We start from the raw sequence: 17,441 nt of genomic DNA, 5'->3' as shown, positions 1-17,441 counted from the left end.
ATACTACCCAGCACAGATGCCACAGTAAAACCATTTCATCATTTTCATTTCAAAGGTGTCAGGTATCACGATGCATTTTTTGGTATATAAAGGAAAAAAGTAACGGCCTCCCCGGCGGGGAATCGAACCCCGGTCTCCTGAATGACAGTCAGAGATACTAGCCACTATACTACCGAGAACAGATGCCAAAATGAAACCATTTCATCATTTTCATTTTAAAGGTATCAAGTATCACGATGTGTTTTTGGATATAAAGGAAAAAAAAAAGAAAGATCTCCCGGCGGGGAATCGAACCCCGGTCTCCTGAGTGACAGTCAGAGATACTAACCACTAAACAACCGAGGACAGATGCCAAGGTGAAACCATTTCATCATTTTCATTTTAAAGGTATCAAGTATCACGATGTGTTTTTGGATATAAAGGAAAAAAAAAGATCTCCCGGCGGGGAATCAAACCCCGGTCTCCTGAGTGACAGTCAGAGATACTAACCACTATAATACCGAGGACAGATGCCAAGGTGAAACCATTTCATCATTTTCATTTTAAAGGTGTCAAGTATCACGATGTATTTCTTGGGTATAAAGGAAAAAAAAAGTAAAGGTCTCCCCGGCGGGGAATCGAAGCCCAGGCTCCTGAGTGACAGTCAGAGATACTAACCACTATACTACCGAGGACAAATGACAAATTGAAACCATTTCATCATTTTCATTTCAAAGGTGTCAAGTATCACGATGTATTTCTTGCGTATAAAGGAAAAAAAGTAAAGGTCTCCCCGGCGGGGAATCGAACCCCGGTCTCCTGAGTGACAGCCAGAGATACTAACCACTATACTACCCAGCACAGATGCCACAGTAAAACCATTTCATCATTTTCATTTTAAAGGTGTCAAGTATCACGATGTAAATTTGGGTATATAAAGGAAAAAAAGTAAAGGTCTCCCCGGCGGGGAATCGAACCCCAGTCTCCTGAGTGACAGTCAGAGATACTAACCACTATACTACCGAAGACTGATGCCAAACAGAAACCTTTCATCATTTTCATTTTAAAGGTGTCAGTATCACGATGTATTTTTTGGATATAAAGGAAAAAAAGTAAAAGTGTCCCCGGCGGGGAATCGAACCTTGGTGTCCTGAGTGACAGTCAGAGATACTAACCACTATACTACCGAGGACAGATGCCAAATTGAACCCATTTCATCATTTTCATTTAAAGGTGTCAAGTATCACGATGTAAATTTGGGTATATAAAGGGAAAAAAAGGATAGGTCTCCCCGGCGGGGAATCGAACCCCGGTCTCCTGAGTGACAGTCAGAGATACTAACCACTATACTACCGAGGACTGATGCCAAAGTGAAACCATTTCATCATTTTCATTTTAAAGGTGTCAGTATCACGATGTATTTCTTGGATATAAAGGAAAAAAGTAAAGGTCTCCCCGGCGGGGAATCGAAGCCCTGTGTCCTGAGTGACAGTCAAAGATACTAACCACTATACTGCCGAGGACAGATGCCAAATTGAAACCATTTCATCATTTTCATTTTAAAGGTGTCAAGTATCACGATGTATTTCTTGGATATAAAGGAAAAAAGTAAAGGTCTCCCCGGCGGGGAATCGAAGCCCAGGCTCCTGAGTGACAGTCAGAGATACTAACCACTATACTACCGAGGACAGATGACAAAGTGAAACCATTTCATCATTTTCATTTTAAAGGTGTCAAGTATCACGATGGATTTCTTGGATATAAAGGGAAAAAAAAGTACAGGTCTCCCCGGCGGGGAATCGAACCCCGGTCTCCTGAGTGACAGTCAGAGATACTAACCACTAAACAACCGAGGACAGATGCCAAGGTGAAACCATTTCATCATTTTCATTTTAAAGGTATCAAGTATCACGATGTGTTTTTGGATATAAAGGAAAAAAAAAGATCTCCCGGCGGGGAATCAAACCCCGGTCTCCTGAGTGACAGTCAGAGATGCTAACCACTATAATACCGAGGAGAGATGCCAAGGTGAAACCATTTCATCATTTTCATTTTAAAGGTGTCAAGTATCATGATGTATTTCTTGGGTATAAAGGAAAAAAAAAGTAAAGGTCTCCCCGGCGGGGAATCGAAGCCCAGGCTCCTGAGTGACAGTCAGAGATACTAACCACTATACTACCGAGGACAAATGACAAATTGAAACCATTTCATCATTTTCATTTCAAAGGTGTCAAGTATCACGATGTATTTCTTGCGTATAAAGGAAAAAAAGTAAAGGTCTCCCCGGCGGGGAATCGAACCCCGGTCTCCTGAGTGACAGCCAGAGATACTAACCTCTATACTACCCAGCACAGATGCCACAGTAAAACCATTTCATCATTTTCATTTTAAAGGTGTCAAGTATCACGATGTAAATTTGGGTATATAAAGGGAAAAAAAAGGATAGGTCTCCCCGGCGGGGAATCGAACCCCGGTCTCCTGAGTGACAGTCAGAGATACTAACCACTATACTACCGAGGACTGATGTCAAAGTGAAACCTTTCATCATTTTCATTTTAAAGGTGTCAGTATCACGATGTATTTTTTGGATATAAAGGAAAAAAGTAAAGGTCTCCCCGGCGGGGAATCGAACCTTGGTGTCCTGAGTGACAGTCAGAGATACTAACCTCTATACTACCGAGGACAGATGCCAAAGTAAAACCATTTCATCATTTTCATTTTAAAGGTGTCAAGTATCACGATGTAAATTTGGGTATATAAAGGGAAAAAAAGGATAGGTCTCCCCGGCGGGGAATCGAACCCCGGTCTCCTGAGTGACAGTCAGAGATACTAACCACTATACTACCGAGGACTGATGCCAAAGTAAAACCATTTCATCATTTTCATTTTAAAGGTGTCAAGTATCACGATGTATTTCTTGGGTATAAAGGAAAAAAAGTAAAGGTCTCCCCGGCGGGGAATCGAACCCCGGTCTCCTGAGTGACAGTCAGAGATACTAACCACTATACTACCGAGGACAGATGACAAGGTTAAACCATTTCATCATTTTCATTTTAAAGGTGTCAAGTATCACCATGTATTTCTTGGGTATAAAGGAAAAAAGTAAAGGTCTCCCCGGCGGGGAATCAAATCCCGGTTTCCTGAGTGACAGTCAGAGATACTAACCTCTGTACTACCGAGGACAGATGCCAAAGTGAAACCATTTCATCATTTTCATTTTAAAGGTGTCAAGTATCACGATGTATTTCTTGGATATAAAGGAAAAAAAGTAAAGGTCTCCCCGGCGGGGAATCGAACCCCGGTCTCCTGAGTGACAGTCAGAGATACTAACCACTATACTACCGAGGACTGATGCCAAAGTGAACCCATTTTGTCCTTTTCATTTTAAAGGTGTCAAGTATCACGATGTATTTCTTGGATATAAAGGAAGAAAAGTAAAGGTCTCCCCGGCGGGGAATCGAAGCCCAGGCTCCTGGGTGACAGTCAGAGATACTAACCACTATACTACCGAGGACTGACATAATACAGCAGCATTTTCATCCTCCTTTTATAAACACGAACGCCAGTGCAGTCCTTTAGTGTGAAAGATGAATTCACACAACTAGCCTATCTTTAATGCCTCGTAGTAAGCCCAGATTTGATTGCTTATCACAGAAACACGCGTAAGGAAAGCCTCGAACGGCTAGTTGCGTAGCCTCACCTAGTGGGCCAGAGATTGCTCATTTAAACTTACCGATTTGAAGCCAATACAGACAGGAGCGGTGCCAGCCAGTTTGTGCCCACCTCGCAGTGAGCGTCCATTGACACGATGACCGGGGCCGAAGCCTGGGTAAAGCCGAAGGTTCGCGCTCCGATCACGCCTTCCCTTCGGCGGGTTCGAAGCAGCTTGACGAGTCCTCGGAGTCTTGGTGTCCGTAGATAGTCCTCCAGCTGCTTAGCAAGGTGGTCTGTAATGACAAGCGACGGATCAAATTTGTCAAGCGCCAGAAAGCGTTCGCTCCGAGTTGCAGCGGTGTAATCGACTTTTTTCGGTTTGGGACGGGGGTTAGGAAGGGGAGTGTATAACACCGAGATAGGTGTTAGGAGGGCTGTCGGGATTTCAGGTGGAACACACTTCTTTTATCTTTGAATTTGGTAATGTTCAATATTTCATGCAAATAAAAAGAAGGGATTATAGTGTGTTTTCTCAAGCTTGAATTTATCATGTTTTTACTGGATTTTTAGAACTGCATAAAAAAGCTAAAAGGAAGAGCGCATTGTTAATATAGTCCAGGTGAAAAGGAGTACGTTTGCCTAAAACACCTCGGTAATGAAACTGTCGGGTGTCGCAAAATGTCGAAATGAAAACCTTAGAATTATTTCGACAGCCCGTTCATTGGTAAGGGGTTCACAACTAGTGAAATTCTGAATAAGTGTCAAACCATAAAGGTTGAGTGGACAGCAAAGGGAGATGCAAACAATGGTGAACACACCTCCGGTGATATTAACCAAAATAGGCTAAAAAAAAAAAGACAGATGCGAGTAGTGAAAAAGATACGCAAGAATGTGGTGCATATATAGTATGTTATCAATATGTTGATTGGTAAATTAACTATAGCTTGCTAAATACGACAAATACAGAACAAAATCAACTAATTAATTTACAATTTAAAAAAAGGCGTAAACATTACAGTCCTGTAGTCAAAGGCCAATCCAAGCGGGACAACAGAGGTCATGGGTCCTAAAAAGGGCGATTTTTATTGGCTCTGTCATTTTTCTTCTTTCTCAAAGCTTATAAAATAATGTGACTCAGCTTCCAGAAAGGCCATTTTGGCACCCGAAAATTTTATTGCAATCTTACTAGAAGTTTGTAAATATTGATCTGTCAAACGTTCACCTCCCGGTCAGGACACGCGACAGGACGGAACCAATATTACTCTTATTTATGTCTTTAAAACATCTCTCTGCTTGTGAACGGAACTTCAATCTTACTAGTAGTTGCAGCATTATGCTGTCATAAAATGATAAATATTCAACACGTTATGAAATTGCATGATAACTTTACGATGACGTCATACCAATTTTCGCAATCCCGGGGCTTCTAGTCCTTACCCTGTGAATTGGTGATGATCACAATGTTGTGTAATGTGCAAATCAGAAACTCGCATGCGATCTGACATTCCTGCTCGTGTATCTTTATTGTTCAACGAGATGACTCAGTTCATGAAAAATTCATTAACACGCTGATTCATGTGGTTTTCCAACGGCCTGCTATGACAATTATCTGCCATGAATCCGTAAAAGAAAGATGACATGCATTTCCAAGCATCACTGTACTTGACGCATTTATAACTGTTGCACATCACGCAGTACTATCATCCAGTGTTGATGCATGGTTAATGCGACCCTCTGTTTTTCCAATACACTTATTCCATCGTGCAGTGTGTGTGTGTTTCTGAAAAGAACCGGGGGGTACTCGCCATGAAAAGCTTCAAAGCTCATCTGAGTATCACCTTCTCATACTAAGCTTTAGAAAATTGATGGATACAGTGTTCAGATGATTAAAAAATTAGCAACCGATCACAAAATGTACAGCCTCTACAGTTCTAAACACGTCACAAAGTGATAGTAAGATTGTATGTACAGGTACATGATAAACAGTTTTTCGAGTGTACTCACTCTTTGTACCGAAGTCATCCACCAATACAATCTCCTTAAGTAGGTACGGAGGGCTCCTGTTGATGACGCTATGTACGGTCCGCATCAGCGTGGACCAACCCTCATTGTGGAAGGGGATAACAACACTTACTTGGGGCAGATCCTCGGGGTAGTGCCAATGCTTACATCTAACAGCAAAGAACAAAGTGGGGACATCAGGACTGAGTGACAACCACACATTGTCTATCCTGTCTAGACTAATACAGAGCAAACGAGGGCGCTTGATCACATGTAGTCGCCATAAGGTTGGTGTGCTTGATAAATTTCTCTGAGAAGGTCCGTTGAAGTCCATATTTTCCAGACGAAATTTGACTGAAAAGGGTTTTACAGTGTTCAACGAATTAGATCACAGGTTCTTGATGTGATACACTAACCAAAGGCATTTATAATAAGTACAGTATTATAAAATGATGAATTTCACAGTGTCCTTTAGGTTTTAAAAGGTCGAACGCTTTTACTTTTGTGAGGACTATAAAAGAAAAAAATCACCCAATCATGGGTGAATTTGGGTGACCTTGACTAAGACGTTTTTGTCAAAGATTGTGGGGCGTTTGATATTTGTACCAACTTTTGGCAAAAAATCAACATCAACCTTTTTACACTGACCAATATGATTATTCGAATTCTAATAAAACATCGTATTGAAATTAACCTAAAAATGCCATACTCATATTTTCATATCAGCCTGTACTGGAGAAGCAACTATTTCAAAAGTTTTCATTTCCATAAGAAGGTACCCTCGCCACAAGCCAATGCCTCTTGGATGTAAAACAGTTGTCCCTAAACCAGAATGTTTCGCCTAACGTCTCGTCCAACTTACTGCGGATCCCTAAGATCAGGCAGTGACCTGTCCACAGATATCTTATTACTGCCATACAAGTTCAGCGAGTACTCTCGCAGGCTTTTTTCTACCGCAGCTTTCTCCCAATCCTCCAGGGTGACCGAGACGCCTTGTTCCCCGATGCCATGCCGACTAGGCTCCCGGGGCGGCTCAAAGTTGCCCGTCACCTCCTTGTGGATTGCCCCATGCACCCTGGTCTGGTGCTTGCCGCTAGCGGTGTCCTCGGAACGGAATACTCCCAGAAGGCCGAATATCCCGCCCTAGGTGAGATTGTCAAAAAGGGGAAGTCGGCATGTCAGAAGAAATTTGGGGCGACATGAACCAGTCAGTGTTATCAAGAGAAGTAAACTTCATAATTTGATTGAAAAATGTGAACTAAAACATAACGGCCAATCAAGAATAGTTGAAGATACTGACAATCTTAAAACTACATGTACATGTATTATAAACTTTCATTTTCACTTAAAATACACACTAACATGTTCGTTGTGAAGTGTTCGTGTCATGCATTTTGTCACCGCACCCCCATGACCATGACAATGCCTTAACTTGCTTTGATGCTTTGAGGATATCATGCACTGTGAAGAACCCCATCCATTTGTGCAACATTTTGGATAACGGACGGGCGCTTATCTTCTGCTTGAGCCCTCTTAATACAGGTGAAATTTTGATATAGGCAAGCACGATAACCCTCCCGGATCTCATTTCTGAACCTGATGGAGCTTGCATCACAGTCTCTATATAAGTAGCCGGGAAGTGTGTATGTGAGGCACAGCAGACGCTGAGCCTTAAAAGCTAACCAAAAATTAGGGGGAGGGGTGCGACCAAAAATGGAGGACCCTGCACATAAATACCACAGAGTGTCATAAAACAGACAGTTTTTGACCATTTAGTATTCCTCTTCGATTTTTCAATTTGGGGAAAGCTTAACACAGCTTAAGACTGACAAGAAATGCGAGGCTTCATCGCTTACTAATGCTAGAAATTGATTCTAATTGGTTACTAGGGCGAAGTAGGACCAACGGCAGTTGCAACAAATGCAACATCCTAAACTTTGAGCATGTAAGAGCTGCAAAAAAGACGACCCAGGAAGGCAAGCAAAAACATGCATATGTCAGTTATTTCCCAAGGCATTCTGTGTGGAAAATCTACATTTAACTGAAGTAAAGAAGTCACATTTAACAACTTTTTTCTTTTTTTCTTTTTTGGTTTAACTATTTGTATCTTAAATCATGAATTTTGTTAGCTGGATATTCACATACTATGGATAAACCATGTTTTATTGCAACCTTTTCAGTAGCGCACGACATACTCATTGGGCTGTGTACCGTTATACTTCCTACAAAATAAGCGTGATGTGGTCTTTTAGGCCCCTCACAATGGGTGTCTCTTACAGCTCGGTCAACTGAACTGTCACATAGTCACATTGGTGACTCCCTTGGACAAATGTAAATTGAAGATACATGCCATGCACGATCATGAATGAATGAAAAACCATTCGACACTTCTGTTTCCTTTAAAAACTTTGACTATTAATTCCCCAAAAAGACTTTTTTTCTTCAACACAGCTCTCGATAAGTTGCAAGTTCTCTGAATTCCTGCACAACTATATTATTCAAAACTGTAAACATTTTACACCAATTCTCTTCAATTCAGGTCACTCACAAAACACTTGTTCAAAAACTTTAATCATTTAGGTCCACTATTAATTATGTCATGCTCAAAATTAGATGACCCTTCAACACTTTCAACTTACAAATTTTGATTCCCGTCGCTTCAAAGCAAAATAAATTTCCAATACAATTTATAGTATTAACATCTGAATCTTTCCTTTATGTACAGTTTATTTTGCAATCTCCCAGATGGTGTATAATCCCAACTGGCAACAGTACATGTATTTTATTTCTCAAACGCCAACATTTATATTCGTATTAAACTCGAAACATCTTTTTTTCACAGTGCCTTCACTTATTGCCACTCACAACTTTTCTTTTGACTTTTTTACGTACTGGTACCACTTCCAATATCAGTTGGCAGGTAGTCGGAACAATCAATCAATTTCAATTATAACTACACATCTCCATTCCAACAGCGTCTTTTTGTTGACTCTTCACTACAATTACCAACTTTCAAAATTCTTACTTTCGATATTAATTAAACAGTATTACCAGTTTATCCTTCTCAATACATACGCCTTTTATTAAACAAAAGATCAAAATTCAGCGTTAGAATCTGTGATTTTAAACCAATTTCCAATGGGACTTAAAATTCAATATTTCCATAACTGCAAGGCATAATCTTCCAGCAGCACACAATTTTAATATTTATAAAGTCACTGAATATCACAGTCAAGAGTCAGATGATCCTAGGGCATACAAGTTCACAGGGTTTTGCTGAAGTTGATACTTTGAGCGATCCACCTCTGTACGCCATTCCGAGCTCCAAGTATTAGCCACGAAGGAGTGGTAGCTATAGGCCCCTTTTCGACGATTCTCATGGATCGCGTGATACAGCAAAATGATCCGAGGACCCATTTTAGTGATATCCCGCTTCAAAACCAGTTATTACGTGTCATGGTTAGAAGGTTTGAAAACAAAATTTCACGTTGTTCAGAGGTTCTGCAATATTAACACTAACTGGATTATACCCAAAGAAAAACTGGCAAAAAGTTCACACTTGATTAACCACGGCACTGACAAAAGATGCATTGCTTGGAAAGCACACACTCTCATCCACCTTGCATAATTATCCTTATATGGCAGGGTTTACTAAACTGTGACACACACAGTAAAATCAAGGTACACTGAATATTCATTAGGCCTAAACTATCTACCAATGAGAATAAGGAAAATAAAATATACACCGAGATACTTTTTTTCTGGAAACTTTATTCGCTTGCTAGACAACATACACAAATCGTTCCATAAACGCAAAAAACAGGTTAAATGTGACGCGAACAACTTTTCTTGGATACTCGACGCCATTTCATGAGATTGGGTCTGCATCAGTACATGGGCTACTGCTCGAAATTATGTACGAATATTATGGTGTTTGCTTAGCAGGCACTTCTGAAAGACTCAGGCATGCATATTAAGCTGTACTTGCTAAAATAAAGCAAAAGAAGGAATACGCTCCAAAAGTGAGTTCCTTATAAAAAGCCAATCCAAACGAGTGAAAACCACGTACTCTAGAAGAGTGACATTGACACCTTTTCAAGGAGCCATAGAAGTTACAACTCAACATGGGTTCTCCCTTGTATGGCTCCTCTCATTCTTACCGAGTTCCGAATTCACTCTTTGTGGTGGCTTTAGATGAGGGCTTTACTCTTTTGGAGAGTGCATGAATTTTCACTCTTTTGTATTTAGAAAGAGTACCACCAACGGTCTTAACAAAGCGAGTCCCCCATGTGGGGGTCAGGAGGTTGATTCGCAGTTAGGTAGAAATGGAGACTTGACTTACAGTTCCTGAAAAGCATACTCAGGCTGTGCTTTATAAACTCTCCACCAGCGTATGTTTGTACGTGGGGGAGCGGGTTAGCGTAGCGGTTCTTTCCTCGCTTTGCACCAATGAGACCCGGGTTCGAGTCCCGTCTTGGCCCAGGCTTTATTTGGTTTCCAGTCCATACTCGCTGTCGCAGGTTTTCTCCGGGCACTCCTGTTTCCTCCTGCCTCTAAAACTGGACCTTCTGCCTAACTCCGTAATGTGATGCTGATTAATAAAGTGTATGAATAAACGTACAGTTATTGGAGCAAATAGCCCGAGTTGCTGAAAGCGCCATTAAAAACAAAACAACAACGCTTGTACGCTTGAGAAAGGGTTGCATGCAAAAAGAATGATCCCTGACGTATACTCACATTTGGATAGACTCATGGCGTTTACATGTATGACTTACTAAAGTTATTTTCAAAAGATAATAAAATATCAAGCATTTTTCAGTGTTGCGTATGATTAGTATTCTCACTGCCTTAGGAACACCTTCATTACAAACCGCGTATATTTATGTAAAAATTGCATAAATTATAGTGTTAGTCTAGTGCACACATTATTACCCAACAAAACCGGCACAATAATTAACTGTAACTAAAAATACATTACTTTTCTGTGATCGAATTCTCTCGTGTTGGACAATACTTCTCAAAAAGCAAAAAGAATTTAAAATGTTATGCAGCTAGTAAACCACTAAATACAAAATAACTGTTCTATATTGCCTTAGAAAATTAGCATATCAGATTAAATTCGACGGCGATACTGTTCACAATGGTCTGTGCACGTAAATTTTCCGGCATCCACTATGGAAAATTCGAAGCACAAATCTGTAAAGCAAAATAAACCTAGACTGATGATTATTTAATTAGTCTCAGTTTTTGTGTCGAAATCAAGAATGGTTTGAAATTTTTCTGGGAGAAACCTGACGAGATCTTGAAAAGCGATGACCTCGAACCTCTCCAGAAAGGCTCCCTTTGAAATCATGTGTCGATTGATGCTGTAGGCAAAGTGCACAACAAAGGCTTTCCCAACTATACAGTTAGGGTTCTTCACTTTGCGGGAGTAGATCTGCGTCAGCCACTCTTCGTCGCTTTCCTTTAGCGGTCCACTCTCAAGCATGGCTTTAAAGTCGAAGAGGTTCACATCCAAAAGATAGAAATTGATGCTATAGCGAGCTCTCTCTTTTGTCAGGTACCGTCCGTCAAATAGGAACTGCTCTAGTGATTTGTTCTCGTAGTGATGGAGAAATGCCTTCAGAGCAAGCTCGGCACATTCTGCAGATCTCCACCCACACTTCGGGCTGCCAGCGAGGTTAAAGCCAAACTTGAGTTTCCGTGGGTTTATGACCCCGTCGTCATAGATACCCATCTCTTGGTGTATGTAGCTACTTCGCCAGTTAGCACCTCCGATGTTGGCAAAATGAATGAAGCATTCAGAAGTGTTCTGCTGTTCTATTAGCTGCCGGAATGCTCCAGGGTGAATATATACAATGTCGTCGTCCATTTTGAAGTATTTTCTCTCGGGGTGTCTCGCCATTTCATTAAAAATCTTGTACGTAGCCCCCGCGAAGATGTATTTGGGACGGTCCGTCGTGTCCGTGTTAGGATTCATAAGCCAGAACCGAAATACATCCTCGTCTAGGTGTTCATTGGCGCTGTTAGCCAACTGGATCAGCTTATGAAGTGTGGAGTTGTCGTACTGGATCATGATATAGTACACCTTGTCCAGAACACCACCATTTTTCCGCAAACTGCGGTAAATGTAAGCAAAGTTGATCCGAAGGTATGCCCATCGCCCAGAGAAGATGCAGAGAATATTCTGTGTGCTAAGTCGGCTGGCATTGGTGACGACCTGGCTCGGTTTTTGTTCCAGTCCCTCACGTTCATGGTGCAGAGGCCGAAATGTCCGTTGCTTTGGAACTGGTAGCTCCATCACTGGCGAAGAGGAAAAGAAGATGTAGCCCAGCGTAATGAAAGTGACAACCAAAGCCACGCATAAGAGAAAAACTTTCCCCTTGTAGGCATTATAACGACCCAGCCTCCGGTACACGTACATTTCGTATCCTAACAGAAAGCAAAGAAATTTTGCAACGAGTGTGCCAGACCGCACAAATACAGTAACGCTGTCATTGGCGGACACTGGCACCCTTTACTCATTTAGTTTTGTCAGTTTGGGCTGCCATACATGGAGATGGCTTGAATGCATGCATTCTAATAGGATACTACTCTTTGGTGCGTTTCGAATTCCCTTTGTGGATTGTTCAGGCATACTTTGGCGGAAACTGACACCTTTTGTGGCGGACCCATTCGACCGGCCTGATCAGAGATGGAATTGCCCTCGTCCAACGCCACAAATATATTTATTAATCTTACACAAGGACACACGGGGGGGGGGAGGTATCAGCCACCGAACGGCAGACTAAGCCTGGGAGCAGTTCGTTGGGTGGAAGTTTACCAATACTTAGGAAAGACAAGGTCTATCTGGCAATAGAGAAATTAAATGAAGGGAAACCTAAATCAACCTCACAGTGACGCAGGATTTCCAAGGACAATTAATCAAGTAATTGGTTTACTGTAATGACAAATCAATGAGGTATATAAATAGCACAAGGTTTATTTACACAATACACCTGAACAGGCAACGCAATATGCCTCATGTGGTAAACTTAACCACCCGACTAGCTTTAGCACAGCTAATCTATTACCCAAGGGATACCTCAGTACTAGCAAATATAGATAGCCCTCACGCAAAGAATATAGAGTGTCAGTCAAATCTGGGTAGATTTAACGAAAGGGTAATGACTCTCACAGCGATCTGAGCACATCAAGTAAACATCAAGGCCAACTAGCACAATGATAACTCAGGCCCGTAGGTGAGTTCCGCTCGTTGGAGGGTATGTTTGTTTTCAATAACAAATACATATTTTTAATATACCGTAATTTTCGCAATACAAGCCGCGGCTTACAAGTTACACGTTGATTCTCACGCTAAAAAGATGTGACCCATGTGGCTTATACTCTGAGCGGCTTATACGGCAACATTTTGAAGAATGAAATGCAGTCACTAAAGGCCTAGCTAAGCCTCAGCTCAGCACAGCCTAGCCCAGGCCGCCGCCGCCGACAGGCCACGCGTGCAAGCGGCACAGCGCTCCAGGCGCGCGGGCAACGCAGTCATGTTTTCGTTGGTTGCCGTTAACTTGGGCTCTACTCACGTGTCGGAATTGAAGGAAACCCGTCCAGAGAGAATGGATAGACTTGTAAATATATCGTAAGTACCGCTCACACCTCACAAATCGTGTGTGTGGCGCGTCTGTTTGTTTTTGTTTTTTTACGGTTGTGTTATCCATGTTGTTTATTTCATTGGTTATTTGGTAAACTGTTAAAAAGAAAGAACTGCATGGACCACCCAGCAAGGACACTAATCCAGCCCGTCAAAAGTAATTTTGAGGACTTGAAAAAGTTTTGGTTTAAATTAACGACAACACTCGTTCGCGCGTTGCTCCACTTTACGCTTGGAGATTCTGTACGCAAAAGTGGTGCGGACCCTAACGTTGGGCTCTTTGAATTTTTGCTTCTAACGTTTGTGTATGGAGCAATATTTTGCCTCCAATCTCACGAAAGATGAAATTTAATCAGACTCCAAATATTCTGATTCACTGTCGATTTCATATATCCGCTACAAAGTTCCGATGAAATTTTATTTTGGTCCGATTTTTCCGATTTTTTTTTACCTGAAGTGCAAACTGAACTCTTTTAAATGCGCCCCAAAATACACACACTTTTTTTTTTTACAATTTTTAGTAGGTAAGTGAGAGGAAGTACTTTCAACAGCAGAGACCACTAGCTCGCAGCCTAGGTTCACTACGTACATTCATTTAAATAATCTATACCCAATACGACTCATACACCCGCCAGTTGTCGCAGTGGATCCACACGCAGCGGCCCCCCTCCTGTCACTCTACGACCCTGTAGCGAACTAATTGTGCGCGCCTTAGGGTCCAGACCACTAATTCAAGCCCCATTGAAAACAGTGTGAAATCAGCACCGTTCAGGACCCAATAGCATGCACGCCAACATCCCTGAGATTTCTGAAGCACAAATGAAATTCTTCTCTGGTCATTTATCTTTCAATTTCTTTTCAATTTTTTATGGGTTAACCAATTACATTTTTAATTATTCCCACAAAACAAAATCACCCCCCCAAAAAGTGATTTTTCCGAAGTCTGATTCCAGCCATTTTTCAAGTGGCAACCCTCAACTTTCTGGGGCACTTAGGACCATTTTTCAACCGTAGTTTTTAGCCCTTCTGCTCTCATATGAAAGCTCAAAGATCCAGGGAGTTGATCCTGGCAAGGATTTACACAATCTCACCATTTTGGGGGCCAAACAATCTCCTTTTTCAAAAGATCCTGCGGGGGCGCTTTTAATGCTAATGAGCTGGCTAGAAACTCTCACTTGAATTAGTGGTCTGCACCCCTTAGGCATGCCACAAGCGCTAAGCGCTGGCCTGGTGATCCACGAATTGCTGATTGGTAAACGTAAACATTAATAATTTATGAATTAGACTGGCATCGATGCCTACCCCTGTACTCTGCATGTAAGGCATGTGTTAGCGCTTGTACTCCCATTCAGGTCTTACACCCACCGAGTGTTGCTACACACTTCTTGTCCGCTATTCTCGTACTGTTTTGCTTGTTTTACTACCCACCCGCCCACCCACCCACTGGGTTCATGTTTACTGGCAGTGACAAATTGTAATATTCTGTAATTATTTATGGGGCGCAATATATATTTTCAGTCAATTATTTGTTTTCCTTTCGGTTGTTCCTACCGACTGTTTCCTTTAAAATTTTCTTTCCACCGCCATGCCAACTTTTGACCAATGCTACTCCTGCGGTTCCGTCGGTCACTGGGCAAAAGCCTACCCATTCATGCAAGGCGCCATTCCCTTTAACATTTACCATGCCCGTACTAGATCCAGCTCCGTCTTCACAGTCGGGGGTCCCAGATACCCATTTCCAGCCAGGACTGTCTCAGCCTCAGAGCGAGCCCTCGCTGCCCCACCCAGTTCGCAGTCCAGTGCCTCCTCCGCAGTTGACTTCAACAAACTCGGCCCCTCTAGCATCTTCGGCTCGTCAAAATCATTGTCGGACATCAATCGTCACGACGTTTGACGATGTTCTTCAGATATAATGTTGTGTTGTATTGCTGCAGCCGCCGATGAAAGTTACCCTTTGTCTCTAAAAATTCTGGATAACGTCCGCCATTTGAACGCCCGACACGTCTTTTCCCATCAGATTCACAATAAAATCGAATGCTCCGATTGAGTTTTACCGCGGTGAAGGGGCTATCGTATGCAATGACATTGATTCCGCTCGTAAGCCCTGGTCTGTTGAGGAATCACCTCTGAGTTCAACATTGAGAGAACTTGAAGGTATTCGTTTTGCTCTCTTATCATTTCTTCCATTATTTCATCCTCTGATCTAAAGATACTTTTTGACAGTCAGACTGCTGCGAAGATAATCGAATGCGGCAGCGTGAAATCGCACTTGTAGGCCAAAGCGTTTGACATCAGAACTCTATCAGAATTGACGTGGATTGGATTGGAACAAGCTGATTTTCTGAGCAAGATCATTGACTTGGATGACTGGACCTTAACAGATGAATTCTTTGCCACACTTAATAGCCTTTAGGGCCCCTTCACGGTTGACTGCTTCGCAAATTATTACAATGCCAAAGTGTCACAACTTTACTCTCGTTTCTGGAACCCAGGCACATCCGGGGTGGATGCTTTTGCTCAAAACTGGTCTGGAGAAAACGCCCTTGTAGTTCCACTTGTGGTTCTGATTCCGGCTGCATTAGAACACATGCAACTTTGCCAATGCACCGGGGTTCTTGGCGACCCTCCCATCCCTCCTGGCCATTGTTGTGGTCCCATTTTAAACATTCAACAATGATAGGTGAAGTGGGCTACATCGCCCTCCAGCGAGGCAGAAACATGAATTCCACCCTCGGCTCCCCATATTTTAATGGTTACATTCCTGCAGCACATTTTGATTTCTCTGCCCACTCGGTGCATGGCTCATCTTTCCTATCCTGTTTCAAGAGAAACGTGATTAAATCGTACAGGATATAATCTTTGCTAAATCCGAGGGTACGGTAAATTCAATTTTTTTCCTCGTTAAACAGTTACAGCATTCCTCTAACCTTGCCTGTCCCACAAGGAATTTTAGTGACACACCTATCACACTTCAAAGACCAGTCAAGATCAGAGAGTGTGTTACTGTGGCTTCATTGAAATGGTTACCTACTAATCAATGTCAAGAGCAATCCCCTCGACTCTATGAGGCGCCCTTTATGACTTTATAAGTACAAAAAATCTCACGAAAATAATATATACATATGACGAAACTAATTTCTATAGGACGAAAGTGAAAAAAATCTCAAACGAAACAAATATATAAAGGACGAAAGAAGTATATTAAATGGCAAAAACTAATACATAAAGTACCAAACCAATCTACATATAGGACAAAACTACGTTTAAAGGACAAAGGTGATTTATATAGGACGAAAACTAATAAATATACGACAAAACTCATATATTTACGACGAAACTAATAAATATAATACACTTGAAAATAATATATAGGATGAAACCAATATGTATTGGACGAAACTAATATATGACGAAACTAATATAGCCTATATAGGAAAAACTAATACATATAGAACGAAACTATAAAAAATAAAACGAAATGTAAAAAATGTAGAACAAACGTAAGAAAATAGAACGAAACTTAATATGGAACGAAACTGATAAATGGGACGAAGCGTCGCCTCCTCGACGCCAGACCAGTTGTGAGAGCAAAATGTAAAATATATAGAACGAAAATGTAAAATTTATAAGACGAAGCGCCATCGACCATTTCAGAGACGTCGCTCCTAACCATGATGCAGTTATCGATATTTCATCCCATCTTGATCGAAGCTCATTGATCATCCGATGCTTACACGTTCGTTGTGAATCAAAGCATACTATGGCAAAATTGAGCCTATCTTTTAATATGTCATAATACTAACACGTAACAACTGTCACGTAATACTGTTTATAAAACTTAATCTGTTTAACGTAGATGTTGAACGCTATAGTTATTATACAACTTGTGTAAAATTACTAAATTCCATTTGAAACAAGTCAGTTTAAAGTTATGGCCTGAACCCCTTCTGTAAATCCTGAGTGGGCCACTAACTTACTGACTATCATTCTTTGTCTCATGAAGCTATGCTCGCGCTGTTGGTTGCTACGGACGGCGAGATTCGGCTTGAATTTGCTCCAGCCTTCTCTACATTTCTTTGTCGCTTTTTTGACGGGGGTCGACATCTTTCCCATCTTATATTCCATCTTATATTTTGATAGTTTCTTTGAGCAGTTTGCA

The 17,441-nt window shown here is 41.5% G+C and overlaps 1 protein-coding gene across 1 annotated transcript in view; it reads right to left on the bottom strand.

The window, feature by feature from the left end:
• Positions 1-17,441, bottom strand: part of LOC110975165 (N-acetylgalactosaminyltransferase 7-like) — a 44,639-nt gene that overhangs the window by 26,008 nt on the left and 1,190 nt on the right. Inside the window, exons 2-4 of the mRNA XM_022227371.2 lie at positions 6,497-6,777; positions 5,638-5,804; positions 3,713-3,926 (exon numbers count right to left, since the gene is read on the bottom strand). Coding sequence (XP_022083063.2) covers positions 3,713-3,926; positions 5,638-5,804; positions 6,497-6,777 — 662 coding nt within the window. The remainder of the gene's footprint in view (positions 1-3,712; positions 3,927-5,637; positions 5,805-6,496; positions 6,778-17,441) is intronic.

This window comes from Acanthaster planci, linkage group LG01 (assembly GCF_054643075.1).
Source record: "Acanthaster planci isolate LZ-2023a linkage group LG01, COTS_SCS, whole genome shotgun sequence".
NCBI lineage: Eukaryota > Metazoa > Echinodermata > Asteroidea > Valvatida > Acanthasteridae > Acanthaster > Acanthaster planci.
This window is presented reverse-complemented; position numbering and strand designations above follow the sequence as displayed.